This window comes from Poromitra crassiceps, assembly GCF_964638095.1.
Source record: "Poromitra crassiceps genome assembly, chromosome: 15".
Classification (NCBI taxonomy): domain Eukaryota; kingdom Metazoa; phylum Chordata; class Actinopteri; order Beryciformes; family Melamphaidae; genus Poromitra; species Poromitra crassiceps.
In genome coordinates, this window is record NC_139634.1 from 6,529,411 (window position 1) to 6,545,443 (window position 16,033).

General features: G+C 42.8%; 1 protein-coding gene across 1 annotated transcript; it reads right to left on the reverse strand.

The window, feature by feature from the left end:
- Window positions 1-46: 46 nt before the first annotated feature.
- zdhhc15b (zDHHC palmitoyltransferase 15b) lies at window positions 47-14,149 on the reverse strand (the record flags this gene model as incomplete). Its single annotated transcript, XM_083651345.1, has 11 exons — window positions 47-1,582; window positions 6,705-6,820; window positions 11,192-11,318; window positions 11,543-11,675; window positions 11,856-11,976; window positions 12,065-12,097; window positions 12,560-12,629; window positions 13,069-13,189; window positions 13,339-13,433; window positions 13,539-13,565; window positions 14,026-14,149. 11 exons carry the CDS (start codon window positions 14,147-14,149, stop codon window positions 1,539-1,541), a joined length of 1,011 nt encoding a protein of 336 aa, XP_083507471.1. The 3' UTR covers window positions 47-1,538.
- Window positions 14,150-16,033: the final 1,884 nt, after the last annotated feature.

Genomic DNA, 16,033 nt, shown 5'->3' on the forward strand with positions numbered 1-16,033 from the left:
AGGTGGGTCTATATTGAATTACAGTGCAGTAGGCTGGTAGTAGGCTGGTCTTCAACAAAGTACATTGGCTGAAACCCTACGAGTCCTCTTGTAACCAAACAATCTCAACGAGGATTCATTTAATCATTTTTTACAAATCTTTACAATACATAAACACGGGTAGAAAAAAAAATCAAAACACCATATTGCAGAACACTGACCTCTACCAACCAGTGGACGAGGATCAGTCATCAATACCTTATTATTATTATATATACTGTAGCTCTTTGAACTAGCTAATCTGTAGAAAACAGGAATGGTCAAAAGCACGGATGTCCACAAAGATTTGGAAGAGATTTACAAAGACGAGACCAGCGTGGTTCTCTTGAGTTCCAGTTAGCTTTTCAGAGAAAGATGCCCTCTTCTCTGAACTGTGATTTTGTGCCTATGTCCAATTTAAACTTCTCTTTGCTTGTGCTGCACTTCACCCACACACACATGTCGTCTCAACCAAACATGTAGGAACATTACACAGCGTGAGATTTCAGGTTAATTTTCAAAGCGTAATGAGCTGTAGCTGTGAACTGTCTGAAAGCTACACATTTTAACATTTATTATTATTATTATTATTATTGTTGTTGTTGTTGCCAGTCTGATCGCACATCGCCAATGGCACTCTAATTCTAATATCACTGCTGAGACAGACTACCATCAAAGCCTGCGATAGGATCTTTTCAAAATAAGGTGCCCAAAATGTTGGCACAGCCCGGGTGCAGTGTGAGGCGCCGGATACATTCTTTTGGAAATAAGATTCCCAAAACACAGGAACAGATAAGGCGCCGGTTTAGTCAGGTATTCCAATATGCTTGAGTTCTTTATTAAAAAAAAAAAAAAATCCTCTGCCGTTATTAATGTGCTGTGAGACTGGTAGAGCCCAGTCAGTCTCCCGCATCACTAGTTCGCTACAGGAGACCTTGTTATGGGTGTTAGCTGAATGAGATAGCCCACCCTGCACAGACTCTGAGGTGCAACCGGGTGCAACACTGTAAACTCACAGCCCAACACCGGAACAGAGAGATATAAAGAGCACAGTGCCAGACTCCCAATTAACAATCATTGATATAGTCTCGCCCGAGGCCAACACCTTGAGATGAGCCACCAGAGGGCAGTGTAAGACCCGCCCTGGAAACAACACTTGTCTCTTTGAGTGTGTGAGCTGATGTTGACAGCCTTTTGTTTTCTTCCTTTTTTTCCCCACAAATCAAAGTGAGACTGTGGTTTCTCCGTCCGTGCAGGAGGGGGAGGGGCCAATGCTGCAATGTTCCTTCATTCGCTCCATGACTTAACTAAAAATATTGGGGTAAAAGTGGCAATGACAGACAACTGAGGGTTCTTCATCCAGACGTTTGGCTTCCTTTTGAATTCTTTCAGCGTCTCTGACCGTCCACAAGACTCGGAATGCGTTTGCCTCGTGGTACAGAGTGTGTGCGGTGCGCCACATGGATGTAACACTCTGTACCAGTGTAAATTGTTCCATAGATTGAGCACAACCCCAACCTCTATTCCTCCAACTCGATGGTAACAGAGGCGTCTTGGTCATCAACTGGAACGAAAGGTACAAAAAAAAAGCGAAACATTGAACATTGAGCATACAAATGACTCACTCACGTTTTTGATGCAACTGACAACAGTTCACACAGTGGTTATGTTGCAGACGACCACCAGATGGTAGTAGAGGACTATGGTTGGAACAACTCCACAGTATTTATACGGTTCGATTTGTGCCATCTGACAACTGACTTTGAATCATATGTTCTAAATTGTATGTGATCTGTGCAACTGAATGTTGGCATTTGAATCAGAATTTTTGTGGGACATTATGTTGTCATGGAGGCGTCTGTGTCTGTCTGTGTGTAGTAGACACACCACTGAGCTATATAGAGACAGACACATTCTTGTGAACACAATAACTCTACAACAATACACGATAGAAACTAAATACACCAGAGGTATTCCCAAAAGAGGTGGTGATCTGATGAGATTTTGGAGCAGCTTAACGCCATAAAGTTGCATATTAATGAGGAAAACAAATTTTCTTGAAACTACTATAACTCCTTAAACTAAGGATAACACTGATGTAATTTTAATTGAATTTTTTCCGATCATCATTATTGCCAATGCAAAGTCTAAACCATAGCCCCTTTCCACATTGTGGAAATGGCCGTGGTGTTTGGTTCTGTGTAAAAAGGCATCGCCGGCTTAATGGCGGGCCTTCGTCTCAATATTGTGGGATCTCTGTGTAAAGAATTGGCTCCAGGCGCCTATTGTTTAAAAAAATACCTAACATGAATTGATGAAGCCATAATCATTGCAGTTGTTGTAACTAAAGAAGTTCCATTGTGCCAGAATCTCATGTGAAGAGATCATTGTGCATATCTGCCTCCCTCTCTGCCTCAAGTTTGCTTTTGCTTCTTCACTGCTGGCAGAGGTAAAGCCCAATTTATGCTTTGTCTGCCGACACTTTTGAAACGGTCGCCGACAGAAATGAGGACTTGAGTCGACACTTTCAAGTGTCGGCGAGAGGTGCCTGCTACCTAGTGAAATGTCTAGTGTCGCGCAAGTCTGATTGGCTATATAGACAGCACGCGCTTGACTTCCTTGTTTTGGTTTTCACTCGATTTAAATGAATGAACGTGTCCCCGCTATTTTTATCAGCCTGTCCTTGATGTATGACTTCGTGAAAATCACAAAGAACATTGTGACCAATTTCCCAGAGAGAGAGGAGGTGAGTTGTGTGTCGTTTATATGCGGCTGCAGCCAAGTACGTTACATCTTGCCTCCAATGTGGTTTCACTGTGCGTTCCCTCTCTTCTCTTGGCTGTCTGCTTATAGCGTTCGAGTGTCACGTGACCGTTGATCCGAGGCGAACGTTCACTGAAGTATAAATGCAACACCATGAGCGACACTTTCTTTTTCGTCTGCCAAAACCCATCCACTGTCAGCAGAGTTTCAGCTACTCCCTTCTGGTCGGAAGTATACATACCCCAAGATCAGAACCAACAGAGCCAAACATTCATTTATCCCCATGTCAATCATCCAGCTAAATAAGATGTGAGATTCAGGGAATCTGAAGTTTTTATTTGTTGTTTTATTGTTATCAGATATGCACTTTAAATATGTAGGGCTGCTAACACGTGCACTTTAATACACAGTATTATTGCGTATTTTTGTAGTATTTCTGACCACTACAGATGATTTTATGATTTTTATGAGTTGTGTATGTTATTTTAATGTGTCTGTGTCCTCATGTACTGTGCTGTACAACAAATTGCCTCCGTGGAGGACATTAAAGTTTTCTACTACTACTACTACTACTACTACTACTACTACTATGTGCTGAGCTACACTTTCTAATAAGTATCAATTAAGCTTAACAGTGCATGTTAACGGTGCAATTTAACACAACGATAATTAGCTGCATGATCAAGTCCTGTTAGGAAAAAGTGCAATACATGTGCTGTTCAGGATGATGTAGTAGTCAATGCAGTTTGTCTGTGCCAGCTGTTTAGAATGGATCTTTGAAAACAACAGGCAAACGTGCAGCTGAAGTAGCTTCTGCTTTTCATGGCGATGGGAAAAACGACACCAACGCTATCCTTTAATGCTTAAGCTGTGTTCACACAAAGATATTTATTTTTCGCTCTGTCGCTTGATTCAACCCTTTGGAATGGCTCTGTCGCTCTGTTTAAATCGCTCATCAACAGGCACACGATTTGACGGACATTGGGGGCTATAACGTTACGCAATGTCATGCTGTTTGTCCACTACGAGCCACCGTCATTGTGTACAAGCTAAAGCCTATCAGCGTGCTCCTAATGCGAGCTGCATACCGGTAGTACAGACTTCACTTCATGTCAGCTGTCAGCCTGTCAATGCGGTTTGTTGCCACACAATAAACCAGCGGTTTGTTCCAAGCCAGTGTGATCCTTGACTCACTCTCACACGGCAGCCAATCAGCGTTGAACAGCGAGCGACTGATGCCAGCGTATTTTCGCTCGAGTTGGGATATTTCATCTTGAGCGACGAGCGTATTTTCTCCCTGTCGCTCTGTCTCTGCCGCTCGGACGCCCAGCGATTTTTCTCCCAGGCGAATATACGCTCAATCGCTCGTTTGCATTGACTTTGTATGTAAACTCGACGCCAGCGAAAAACTTTAATAGGTCGGTGTGAACGCAGCTTTAGAGATACAGAGCTCATATTAATGTGTCATATTAATATTAATGCTCGTATGTAAAGACAAGGATATTGACAGAAAGAATTCCTTAATGCATTCATTATTTTAATGACCTCATCAGCATAACTGATCAATATAATGGTGATTATGGCGGGACTTTAGGCAGCTTAAGCTTGTTAAAATTTGAACTTGTATTACGTTCAGTATTTCATTGTTGAACAGTTCAAACAGTTTCAAAATTGAGAGGCAAGAGAAGAAAAAAAAAGAATGTAAAAAAAAACATCCAACATTCAATTTAACTGATCACACAAATTCAGAACACATAATTCAAATTCAGTTATCTGGTGGCACAAATCTCACTGCCTAGTATTCTCTGATATTGAAAAGTTATTTGTATTCTGGCAAGTAGCCACAAAGAGCCAGTGGAAAAGACTCTGAATGCTGTCAGTGTGCATCATGTGACAAAACTAAAGACTCTGAATGCTGTCAGTGTGCATCATGTGACAAAACTAAAGACTCTGAATGCTGTCAGTGTGCATCATGTGACACAACTAAAGACTCTGAATGCTGTCAGTGTGCATCATGTGACACAACTAAAGACTCTGAATGCTGTCAGTGTGCATCATGTGACACAACTAAAGACTCTGAATGCTGTCAGTGTGCATCATGTGACACAACTAAAGACTCTGAATGCTGTCAGTGTGCATCATGTGACAAAACTAAAGACTCTGAATGCTGTCAGTGTGCATCATGTGACAAAACTAAAGACTCTGAATGCTGTCAGTGTGCATCATGTGACACAACTAAAGACTCTGAATGCTGTCAGTGTGCATCATGTGACACAACTAAAGACTCTGAATGCTGTCAGTGTGCATCATGTGACACAACTAAAGACTCTGAATGCTGTCAGTGTGCATCATGTGACACAACTAAAGACTCTGAATGCTGTCAGTGTGCATCATGTGACACAACTAAAGACTCTGAATGCTGTCAGTGTGCATCATGTGACAAAACTAAAGAGTCTGAATGCTGTCAGTGTGCATGTGACAAAACTAAAGACTATGAATGCTGTCAGTGTGCATCATGTGACAAAACTAAAGACTCTGAATGCTGTCAGTGTGCATCATGTGACAAAACTAAAGACTCTGAATGCTGTCAGTGTGCATCATGTGACAAAACTAAAGACTCTGAATGCTGTCAGTGTGCATCATGTGACACAACTAAAGACTCTGAATGCTGTCAGTGTGCATCATGTGACAAAACTAAAGACTCTGAAAGCTGTCAGTGTGCATCATGTGACAAAACTAAAGACTCTGAATGCTGTCAGTGTGCATCATGTGACACAACTAAAGACTCTGAAAGCTGTCAGTGTGCATCATGTGACACAACTAAAGACTCTGAAAGCTGTCAGTGTGCATCATGTGACAAAACTAAAGACTCTGAATGCTGTCAGTGTGCATCATGTGACACAACTAAAGACTCTGAAAGCTGTCAGTGTGCATCATGTGACAAAACTAAAGACTCTGAATGCTGTCAGTGTGCATCATGTGACACAACTAAAGACTCTGAATGCTGTCAGTGTGCATCATGTGACAAAACTAAAGACTCTGAATGCTGTCAGTGTGCATCATGTGACAAAACTAAAGACTCTGAATGCTGTCAGTGTGCATCATGTGACAAAACTAAAGACTCTGAAAGCTGTCAGTGTGCATCATGTGACAAAACTAAAGACTGTGAATGCTGTCAGTGTGCATCATGTGACAAAACTAAAGACTCTGAATGCTGTCAGTGTGCATCATGTGACACAACTAAAGACTCTGAATGCTGTCAGTGTGCATCATGTGACACAACTAAAGACTCTGAATGCTGTCAGTGTGCATCATGTGACAAAACTAAAGACTCTGAATGCTGTCAGTGTGCATCATGTGACAAAACTAAAGACTCTGAATGCTGTCAGTGTGCATCATGTGACACAACTAAAGACTCTGAATGCTGTCAGTGTGCATCATGTGACAAAACTAAAGACTCTGAAAGCTGTCAGTGTGCATCATGTGACAAAACTAAAGAGTCTGAATGCTGTCAGTGTGCATCATGTGACAAAACTAAAGAGTCTGAATGCTGTCAGTGTGCATCATGTGACACAACTAAAGACTCTGAATGCTGTCAGTGTGCATCATGTGACACAACTAAAGACTCTGAATGCTGTCAGTGTGCATCATGTGACAAAACTAAAGACTCTGAATGCTGTCAGTGTGCATGTGACAAAACTAAAGACTCTGAATGCTGTCAGTGTGCATCATGTGACAAAACTAAAGACTCTGAATGCTGTCAGTGTGCATCATGTGACACAACTAAAGACTCTGAATGCTGTCAGTGTGCATCATGTGACACAACTAAAGACTGTGAATGCTGTCAGTGTGCATCATGTGACAAAACTAAAGACTCTGAATGCTGTCAGTGTGCATCATGTGACACAACCGAAGTGACTCACCCAAGCTGCCTTCCTCCGAGCAGTCATCTGACTCCTCCCACATGTCCTCATTAGCTAACAGAGGATTCTGGGATTCATTCAGGTTCTTCAGGGGAAAGTAGTGGCCGTTCCCTTGGCTGAGAAATACATGGCACAAAAGAAGAAACTGTAGATAAGGAACAATCCAATCCTAATCCCAACCATCTATTCACTTCCTGTTTTTACTTTGGCGTATGATTCCCTAATGTTACAACCCGGCTCAAGGAAGTAACAAAGGAAGGAGTCATATGCCAAAGTAAAAGTTATAATGGTAATAATCTAGTTACTAAAACTAAGGGAAACTAACTACCGTAAATTCCGGACTATAAGGCGCACCGGTCTATAAGACGCACCTTCAAAGGTGACTATTTTTTTCTTCTATAAGCCGCACCGGTCTATAAGCCGCGGGTGTTTTGATGTTTAATTACCATATGTAAGGCTTCGTGCACAGAGGGGATTGTCGGAAAAGAGATGGCTGTTTGGGGAAGCTCCCATTTATTAACATTTCAACAAAACAAGTTGCATATTTGCATAACGTATTCAAGTGTTACCATTTAGTGCAATAGTAGCTACAGAACATGTACTGTGCTGTGTAAATTTAGGGGTCCTTGGCATGAAAAAGGTTGAAAACCACTGATCTACATTATAGCCTACAGTAGTACCATAACAAAAAACAAAGCTTACAGCGCTTGACGAGGCAATATCAATGGCTAAATTAAATGTGTTTTTTTTAAAGTGCAAAATAAAGTGCCTGTAACACGACAGTAAGCGCGTAAGCCTAAAGTTGCAGTAACACGGCTGCTTAAAATATACGGTAATCAGCCTACCAGAAAAGTCATTAATCCTCGTCTTCATCTTTTAGGCTAAGGTGCAGTACACGGCTGTAACCAGAAAAGTCAAGTCATTAATCCTCATCTTCGTCTTCTTCCTGCGTACTAAAACCACCAAAGTCCTCATCTTCAGTGTCGGAAACGAACAGGCTCAGGGTGGCTTCGTCAGCCACTCTCCTCTCTCCTTCGTTGTCGCTCTCAAAACCAACGAACTCCTCTTCGTCACTGTCGGAATCGAACAGCCTCTGAAGGCCCTCAGCTGGCGGCGTCCTCCTCTTCATCACGCAGCAGTCCAGCCTTTCGGAACCCGTTGTTGATCGTGGATGTTTTGACACTCCTCCACGCTGTCAGGATCCACTGGCAAACTTGAGCCTTCAGTCGGATCTGAACGGCACCTCGGCCGTCTGCTCTCTGTGTCAACACCCTGATGCCAAGGTTACGTGCTGCTACTCGATTTCCTTCTTTCCTTCTTCTTCTCGCCGCCATCGTCGTAACACAGCCAGTTCTCCATCTTTTGAAGCATGATGTTAGATTACAACGAGCTAGTTGTGTGGCTTAGCCTTCCAAAATGTTGCTGTTAGTTTTTTAGAATGTAATACATAGAATTGGGAATGTTACATTCAATTTCAATGAATTCTCAATCGCTGCCTTTTTCCCCCCGGAGCGAGGGAGGAGGGAGGGTGTTTTACCGTAGTGGCTGAGAGAGCGTAGTGGCACAGTGCTCCAATCAGGTCGCGAGACACATTTTTTGCAACATCATCCAATCAGGGTCTCGCTCTCGTAATGTCTGTCTTGCTCTCGTTCTGCCTCATACCAACATCCATAGATTTTGGAGGTTCCCGAGTGGCCGTTTGCTGAAAAAATCCATAGATAAGACGCACCGTTATTTAAGCCGCAGGGTCCAAAAAAGGCCAAAAAACGGGAAAAAAGCCGCGGCTTATAGTCCGGAATTTACGGTAGTTAGATAACACATGATGTCCACATCACTCAACTGACTCTGCTTTGGTCCTGCTCTTGGAGAAAATAAAAGGCTCCTTGGACAGGGATGGTTGTGTGGGAGCTGTGTTCCTCGATCTTAGGAGGGCGTTTGACACCGTCAACCACAGTGTGCTCCTCTCTAAATTGTCCAGCTTCAATTTTTCTGTTGCGGCCATTAAATGGGTTGAATCATATCTGTCTCACCGGGAGCAGTGCACTGTGGTTGGCGGAGTCAGCTCCCCTTACCTGAGCTGTCCAGTAGGGGTCCCCCAAGGGTCAATTTTGGGGCCAATTTTCTTTTCTTTGTACATTAATGATCTTCCTGATTACTGTTTTAATGTAGATGTCCAGCTTTATGCTGACGACACAGTTATCTTCACAAGGGCTAAAAACCCAGGGGAGGCGGCACGTGTCTTATCTTCAGCTCTCTCTCATATCCAGGCATGGCTAACTAAATCTTGTCTCGTGCTGAATGCAAAAAAAACAGTTTGTATGTTCTTTTCTAAAAGAAACATTGCACCTCCGCGCTCCAATGTCTTCTTGGGGTCAGAGGAATTATCTGTGGTTAACAAGTTTAAATACTTAGGCGTGATGTTGGACTCCAACCTAACGTTCAGCAACCACATTAAAATGATCTCCAAAAAAATTAAATTCCACTTGTATAACTTCAGACAAATAAGGAGCTGTCTGTCCACTGACGCTGCGTTTTTATTTTTACACTCGATGATCCTTTCGCATCTGAATTATTGTATAACTAGCTGGTCGTTGACAGGAGTAACTACTCTCAAACCAGCCGAATTACTTTATAAAAAAGCCCTGAAAATACTAGATAAAAAACCCTTCTCTCATCACCACTGTCATGTCATACGTAAATATGACATGCTAAGTTTTGAGAACTTTAGAAATTTCACCTCTGCCTGTCTAATATACAAAGTTCTACATGGACTGGCGCCGCCTCCTCTTGCTGACTTCATCAAATATCATTCGACCGCCAACTCGACCCGTGTCACTCGGGCCATCACGAACAAGGTCTGCGAGGTCCCCTTTAGAAAAACTTCTTTTAGCCAGAAGACCTTATCCTTTACGGGAAGCACCCTCTGGAATAATCTACCTCCCTCTATTAGAGAATGCCCTAGTCTCGCCACTTTCAAAGGCCAGTTGAAATTATGGCTCAGATCAAAACAACAATGTGACCACACTTAACATCTGTCATGTTTCGCTGCATGCTCTGTGTGTTTTATTCATTTTAGGTTTTACTAACCTTTTGTACTATTAATTTTTTGGTTCTATTAATTGTGTGTGTTTTAATCATTTTTGGTTTTACTAATCTTCCGTATTATTAATCTTTTTTCTCCTTCATGATTACATCAACCTGCCATGGGACTACAGGTGGAAACTAGCCCTTGGGCTATAACCTGACATGTTTACTGTACGGCTGTACTGTTCATTAACGTGTAATGTCCCACTCTTTAAATAAATGAATCTGAATCTGAATCTGAATAACACAAACTACAATGATATGCTGAAGAGTTGCTGTGTTGTTGGTTTCACTAACAAATTACAATAAATCAAAAAACCTGAAATCCAATGTTGTTTTTTCTAGAGTAAGGGTGACACTGTCATTGTCGATATCAATGCATGTAACCTGGGGGAAACTCATCGGTGGGCTGGAGAGAGCATTCATATAAGGCAAGTAGTAACTAGCCGCATCTGTTGCTATTGCAGAAACTGCCAAGATATCAGCTAAATGTTAGCTTTCCCCATTTTCTTATGGAGAGGCAGCCACACCAAACTCCAGTCAGAAATCTGGCAACTAAATGTGGCCTCGCTCATCGGAAAATTTAATACCGCCAGAACATAATTTACAAACCTTACGAATTGTTAGACGCCGCTCTCCAATTCGGCATACATATCATCTCCCAAGAAGCACTTTGTGAATGTAAAATCTATTTTTTTGGAAGTAGTGCTACCTACCGCCCTCCACTGTGTATTTTGCAGGGAGAGGACTGTGTGAATCACCGGCAAAACATTGAAATATATTTGGAATGTGGGCTTCTTTTGGAGTATGTGTATGCCGAATCAGAGACAGGCCCATGAGAGACTGACAGGCGGACACTGGGCTCTGTAACTCGCTGCAACTAGGTCACAGAAGGGACATGAGTCACATGACTGAAGATGGGTCAAATTCATATTTTCGATGTGTCTTGTGCATTCTATGGCCGGCCGAGTTGTAATATATTGTCATCATGTCATGGTGTCTTTGGGTCATTTATAAACAAAATTAATTATGTTTTTTTCCCCTATAGATTTCATTGTACTGCCACTGCGAGTGGCTTGTGATTTCTCCCTAAAAGGGGCCGGGGCCATGTTGCCATTCTGATTCTGTATTGAGGAGAAAATGGGATGGGGGGGGGGGGGGGGTCTGAAAAAAACGTGCATTCTGTACACGGCCCAAAGCAGCTTGGTTGAGGCATGTGACCAGGCCATTACACGAGTCTACTCTTGGAAATAGGAACAAGTGCTTTTAAAAATATCAAGTTAGCGGAAGTCATTCACCAATGAAGAATGAATCAGATCAGGAGGAGGAGGAAGACCAGGCTAATTAAGTGTACTAATTGATTTGCTGTTCCTTGAGACCTTGACTGCAAAGTGCGAACTCACCCTGTGAAGACGGGGATGAACCACAGCCTCTTGTCTTCTCCAAATACCTGCTGCAGGTTTCTGCGAAAGCCAACGTTGAAGCCATTTCTGTCGGGACCGCCGACAAACACCGGAGCCGAGAAGGCCTCTGAGAGAGGAAGGACACAAATGTAGGTCATGTTGTTTTACTTTCACTGTCCACACAACCACATACAAATATTATTACTTTTATCACCTAAATTCATAACATAAAACACAACTCGTGTTAGATGCTCCCCCCCCCCCCCCCCCCCCCGGCACTTCTCTCTATCCGAGTGCAATTTGAGAGGAATCTTAATGGGTATTCCGGGCGATAAATCTGTAAACCCTTACCTAAAGTGGACCTGTTCTTGGCCACCAACCAGCAGTGGTAGGCAAAGAGGAACATGAGACTGACAAAGAACATGAGCGCCACAAACATGAGGAAGAGGACATGGAACTTTGCGGGCCCATTTGGCAAGTCCCCCTGGGAGGGAGAGAGACACAGGAGAACCAGAAACCTGAGAAATAATGACGGGCCTGACAATGGCGTAATCTATGACAGACGTCCAGCTTGACCCATACTGCTGAATAGACAAATGTCAAACTTGTGCTACTGAATCACAAGACCTGGAGTGAATGACTATGACAGACTAGTGACACTCACCACCCAGAACCTCAGGAAATACTGACAGACTGTGGCTGCAATGAATACGCAGTACAGCATGGAATAGGACAGGAAAAGCAGGAAGAACTTGTAGTTGGAAAATCCCACACAGTTGTTCACCCTAAATGAAGAAGAAATTCATTCACAAAACTTGTATACATGAAATGCTTATCAAAGGAAAAATACAAGTAAAACAAACGCACACTTACCATGGACAGTGATGGTCCATCTTCAAGACACATCTGAAACATGACAGAGGTATCAGACCAAAATAATTTCAAATACTTGTTTTATTACACATACCCTTACCTCACAAAATATTCATTTGTGTATAAATAGAAAGTATACAATGATGACAGTATAATTAGATGTTTTTTTTACACATCACATTTTATTTTTACACTAAAGACATAAAACTCCTACTGCACTTTGTCAGTCAATTGCCTTTCAGTCTCAGTAAAACCTTCTTTATATGCAGTCTGACGGCAGCCGGCTGAGGCCTCTTGGTGGTACAAGTCACGGTCTATGGTTACACCGCTGCTCTGATTGAACATCACTAAGCCTTTCCGTCTTTAACAGATTGTGTGCCTGCCTACGAAGCAACACCTTCTAATTATCACAACAGTCTCCAGCCAACAAAATATCTTCTTGCCTGGGGCAATCTCTCTAGATGAATGGATCGGAGAGAGGAAAGGCCGACTTACGTTTCACAAACAGAGCAGTGGTGACAGCGGTCAGGCTTCAGGACCTGGCAGCGATCGCAGAACCTGATAGCTAGAGACAAGGGGGATGACCGGGTTGAGACAACAGACACTTGAGCCGAGCTTACCCTCCACTCACTTCCTCTGAGCTAAGCTATCAGCGCTAATGAAACGGATACTGTGACTGATTACTCTGGATGGGGATGGGGGATGCTCAAGAGCGCGCGCTCTCTCTCTCTCTCTCTCTCACACACACACACACACACACACACACACACACACACACACACACACACACACACAGCGAATTGCCCCTAGCGTCTTCGCTTTCAACACACAGATTATGTGCAAGATGATTAACTGTGACTGATGACTTGCTGTTCACCTCACTGGTTTTCAGATAATATGGCAGCAGGCAGTGAGCCGTGATGTAACAAACAGCATAATGACTGTAATTGTATTCCCACAGAGCAAAGCAATAGGTTACACGTAAGGGAAAAAAGCAGTGTTACCTCCAGATTGAGCTCGAGAGAAGATGGGTAGTTTCTTTGCGATCTCGACCAGGATTTGTTTCTGAGCATCTGGCCTCTCTTCCATCTCATATCTCTCCTTGTCCGAGTACGACAGCTGAAACTGGGGCAGCAAGCGTGCGTCATGGTCAACACAACAGACTTCTTATAGACGAGACACCATTTTTTAATTAACACTATTATATTATACTATAGTTTACAATAGAACATTATGTTCAAACCTCAGCCTGTGACTCATGTTAAAGGGGCTACCTTTTTGCACGGTAATGCAGGTGGGGTGAAGATGGACTTCCAGTAGGTCCAGGAGAACATCACAAAGCAAACATGAAACACCAGGAGATAGGCCACTGCAAGCACAGAGTCACACACTGCTTTACATAACGCCCATGAAGTCAATGTGCTGTTTAGCAGCTAACAAGTACATGCATTGTAAATATAAGCGGAGAGCTCACCTTTTTCCAATGTGTTTGTAAGTGTAACTGTAAAAACAAGAATACAGCATAGCATAAAAGGCCTGATACCAAGGAGTCGCCAGTACGGTAGCTATGGTATGTTGTATCTAGAGACTAGATACAACAGTCCCATGTTGACGTTATGACTCTAACCTAGCGTTAGCTGCTAGACACTGACTGACATGTTGTAAGAGACACGACACACCGACCACCACTCACTGTCTTTTTATCAAGTAGATAATTACGTTATGACATGCATATGACAAGGAAAATTACAATTCTACTTATATCACGTAGAAAAATCTATCATTGTAACGTTCCGCAAATAAAATCTCACAGCCTAAAACACTTCCGCCCAGTTTGCTAACTGCTAGCTTCTATGCTGTCGGTAACGTAAACGATATTTTTTTTGTCAACACTGCTTGCGGCGGCGGCAGTCTGCGATGTCGCCAGACGATCAAAAATCAAAACAGCTTCTCATACTTACACAAACATAGCTCAAATACATAGGCGTAGTATGACCACAGCACCACGGAGGTTATTATAAGCACAGGTATCCAAGAGAAAACCCTTTGACAGCATCTCAAACCTCTGGAGAGAGCCATTTCCATCGAACCCCGATCCTCATCTGCGCTCGACTACCATCCCTGGGGTGTATCCGTTCCTGTCATCTGGGCGCGATTAACCACACTTTCAGGAGGCTAGCGATGTCGGTTAGAGGTGGCGTTTGATTGGCTATCATGTGACGATGAAGTTGATTACACCTGTGATTCTCAACCTTTTTCATATCCAGGACCCCTTTAGTCCACGTTAGAGCTACAGACCTCCATTTGATGAGACGTTGTCTGTCGCTCTGATTCAGATCTTAGAATATTTATTGTCAGATATGATTTTGTCCAGAATTTCATGGCTGTATTGCAGGTAGAGAGACAATGAGAAACTAGGATCAGAACAGTCATTCTTCTCAGGGATGTATTAACCGAACTGACCTACCGGTCCCAGGGGCCCAAGAGCTCAGGGGGGCCATAACCCATGCGGAGCCCCTCTTCATAAGGCCGTATCGTGCCCGGGCCTCAGACGAAATGATCCATTAGGGCCCCTACCCTTTATTTTTCACTAAATGTTCCATGAGTATATTGAAAATTAGACGGTTATTGTGCTTTTGGCTTTGAATGTACCTGTGTTGTAAATCCTGTATGTGTTTTTGAATATACAGTACAGTGAATTTATTGTTATTGTGCTGTTGGCTTTGAGTGTGCAGGTGGCTGTGTTGTAAATCCTGTTGTGATGCAAGTGAATGTGTGTTATTATTCTGGCCATAATTGTGCGCCGTGAGGGTTATGCATCCAGGCCCAGAGGCCCCCATCATGTCATACTCATAATCCGCCTATGATTCTGTAATTGTTAACTTCTTCTTGCAAATGAAATAATGGCGACGTTTAACAATTCATCAGTTTGCTAGAGATCCCCTGTAACCCCTCAAGGACCCCTGGTGGTCTCCGGACCCCCTGTTGAGAGAACCATTGGATTACACAACAATAGCAATAAAAAATATGCTTACTGAAGCCATCAGACTTGGCCTACAAAGAGGTTGAAGTCAACAGGAGCTGCAGCGCTGCACCTCTGCTCGGTGCCAAGCAACATCTATCAATTCCATAAAATTCAGTGTTTAGAAAAGAACAGGGTTCCTGCAGGCAGGTGTTCCTATATAACCCCGAGAAATGCTACTCAAAATGTGTGATAGAGCTGAGGTTATTGGATCATTAAATCATTGTCTGATTCCATAATTGTTTTGTTTTGTGCACTAGTTTCCCCCCATTTAAATACCTTCTTCCTTGGTGGTTGCACAACCAACTGGATTTCAATCAAATCCCTGCAGGCCACACACATACAAAAATCCCCTAATTGCTTTAGCCTCCCAAATGCAAAATATAATCAGCCTCGAGTGAGTCAGCCCTGAATGCTGTTAAATTGTGTTTGCTTTGAACATAAAATACAAGGTAAAATAACGTGAATTGCAGCTTTGTGGCTTGTTTCTCATTTGTGTGCCGCTTTACCACAGGATAACTTTCATCCGTTCCCTCTACTATCACAGCCAGCCTGCTCAACGTTACATTTGATTAGTTTAGATGGAACTTTAATGATCGTTGTGGGGAAATTGGCCTATTGCAGCAAGAACTAGGATACATCAAAGAAAAATGAATATATTTGTATTTAATATTATAAATTAATGTAAAGTGCATTATGTGCTTTACTAGGTGAAATAACCCTATAGAACAAGTGACAATGTAAGGCGCATAAATTGAACTCTCATAATCAGAGCATGTTATATAGGCACTGAAGAGGTATGAGCTGTGCACGCAATGTCACACAGATGAGAGTCCAGAGCAGCATGGCAGCAACAGTCTGCTTCTGCTCTCCCTCTCCACCTCCTCACCCCTGGGTGGTGACGGAGGTCAGTGGCTTCCACTACCAACTCCTTCATCTCACTTGAA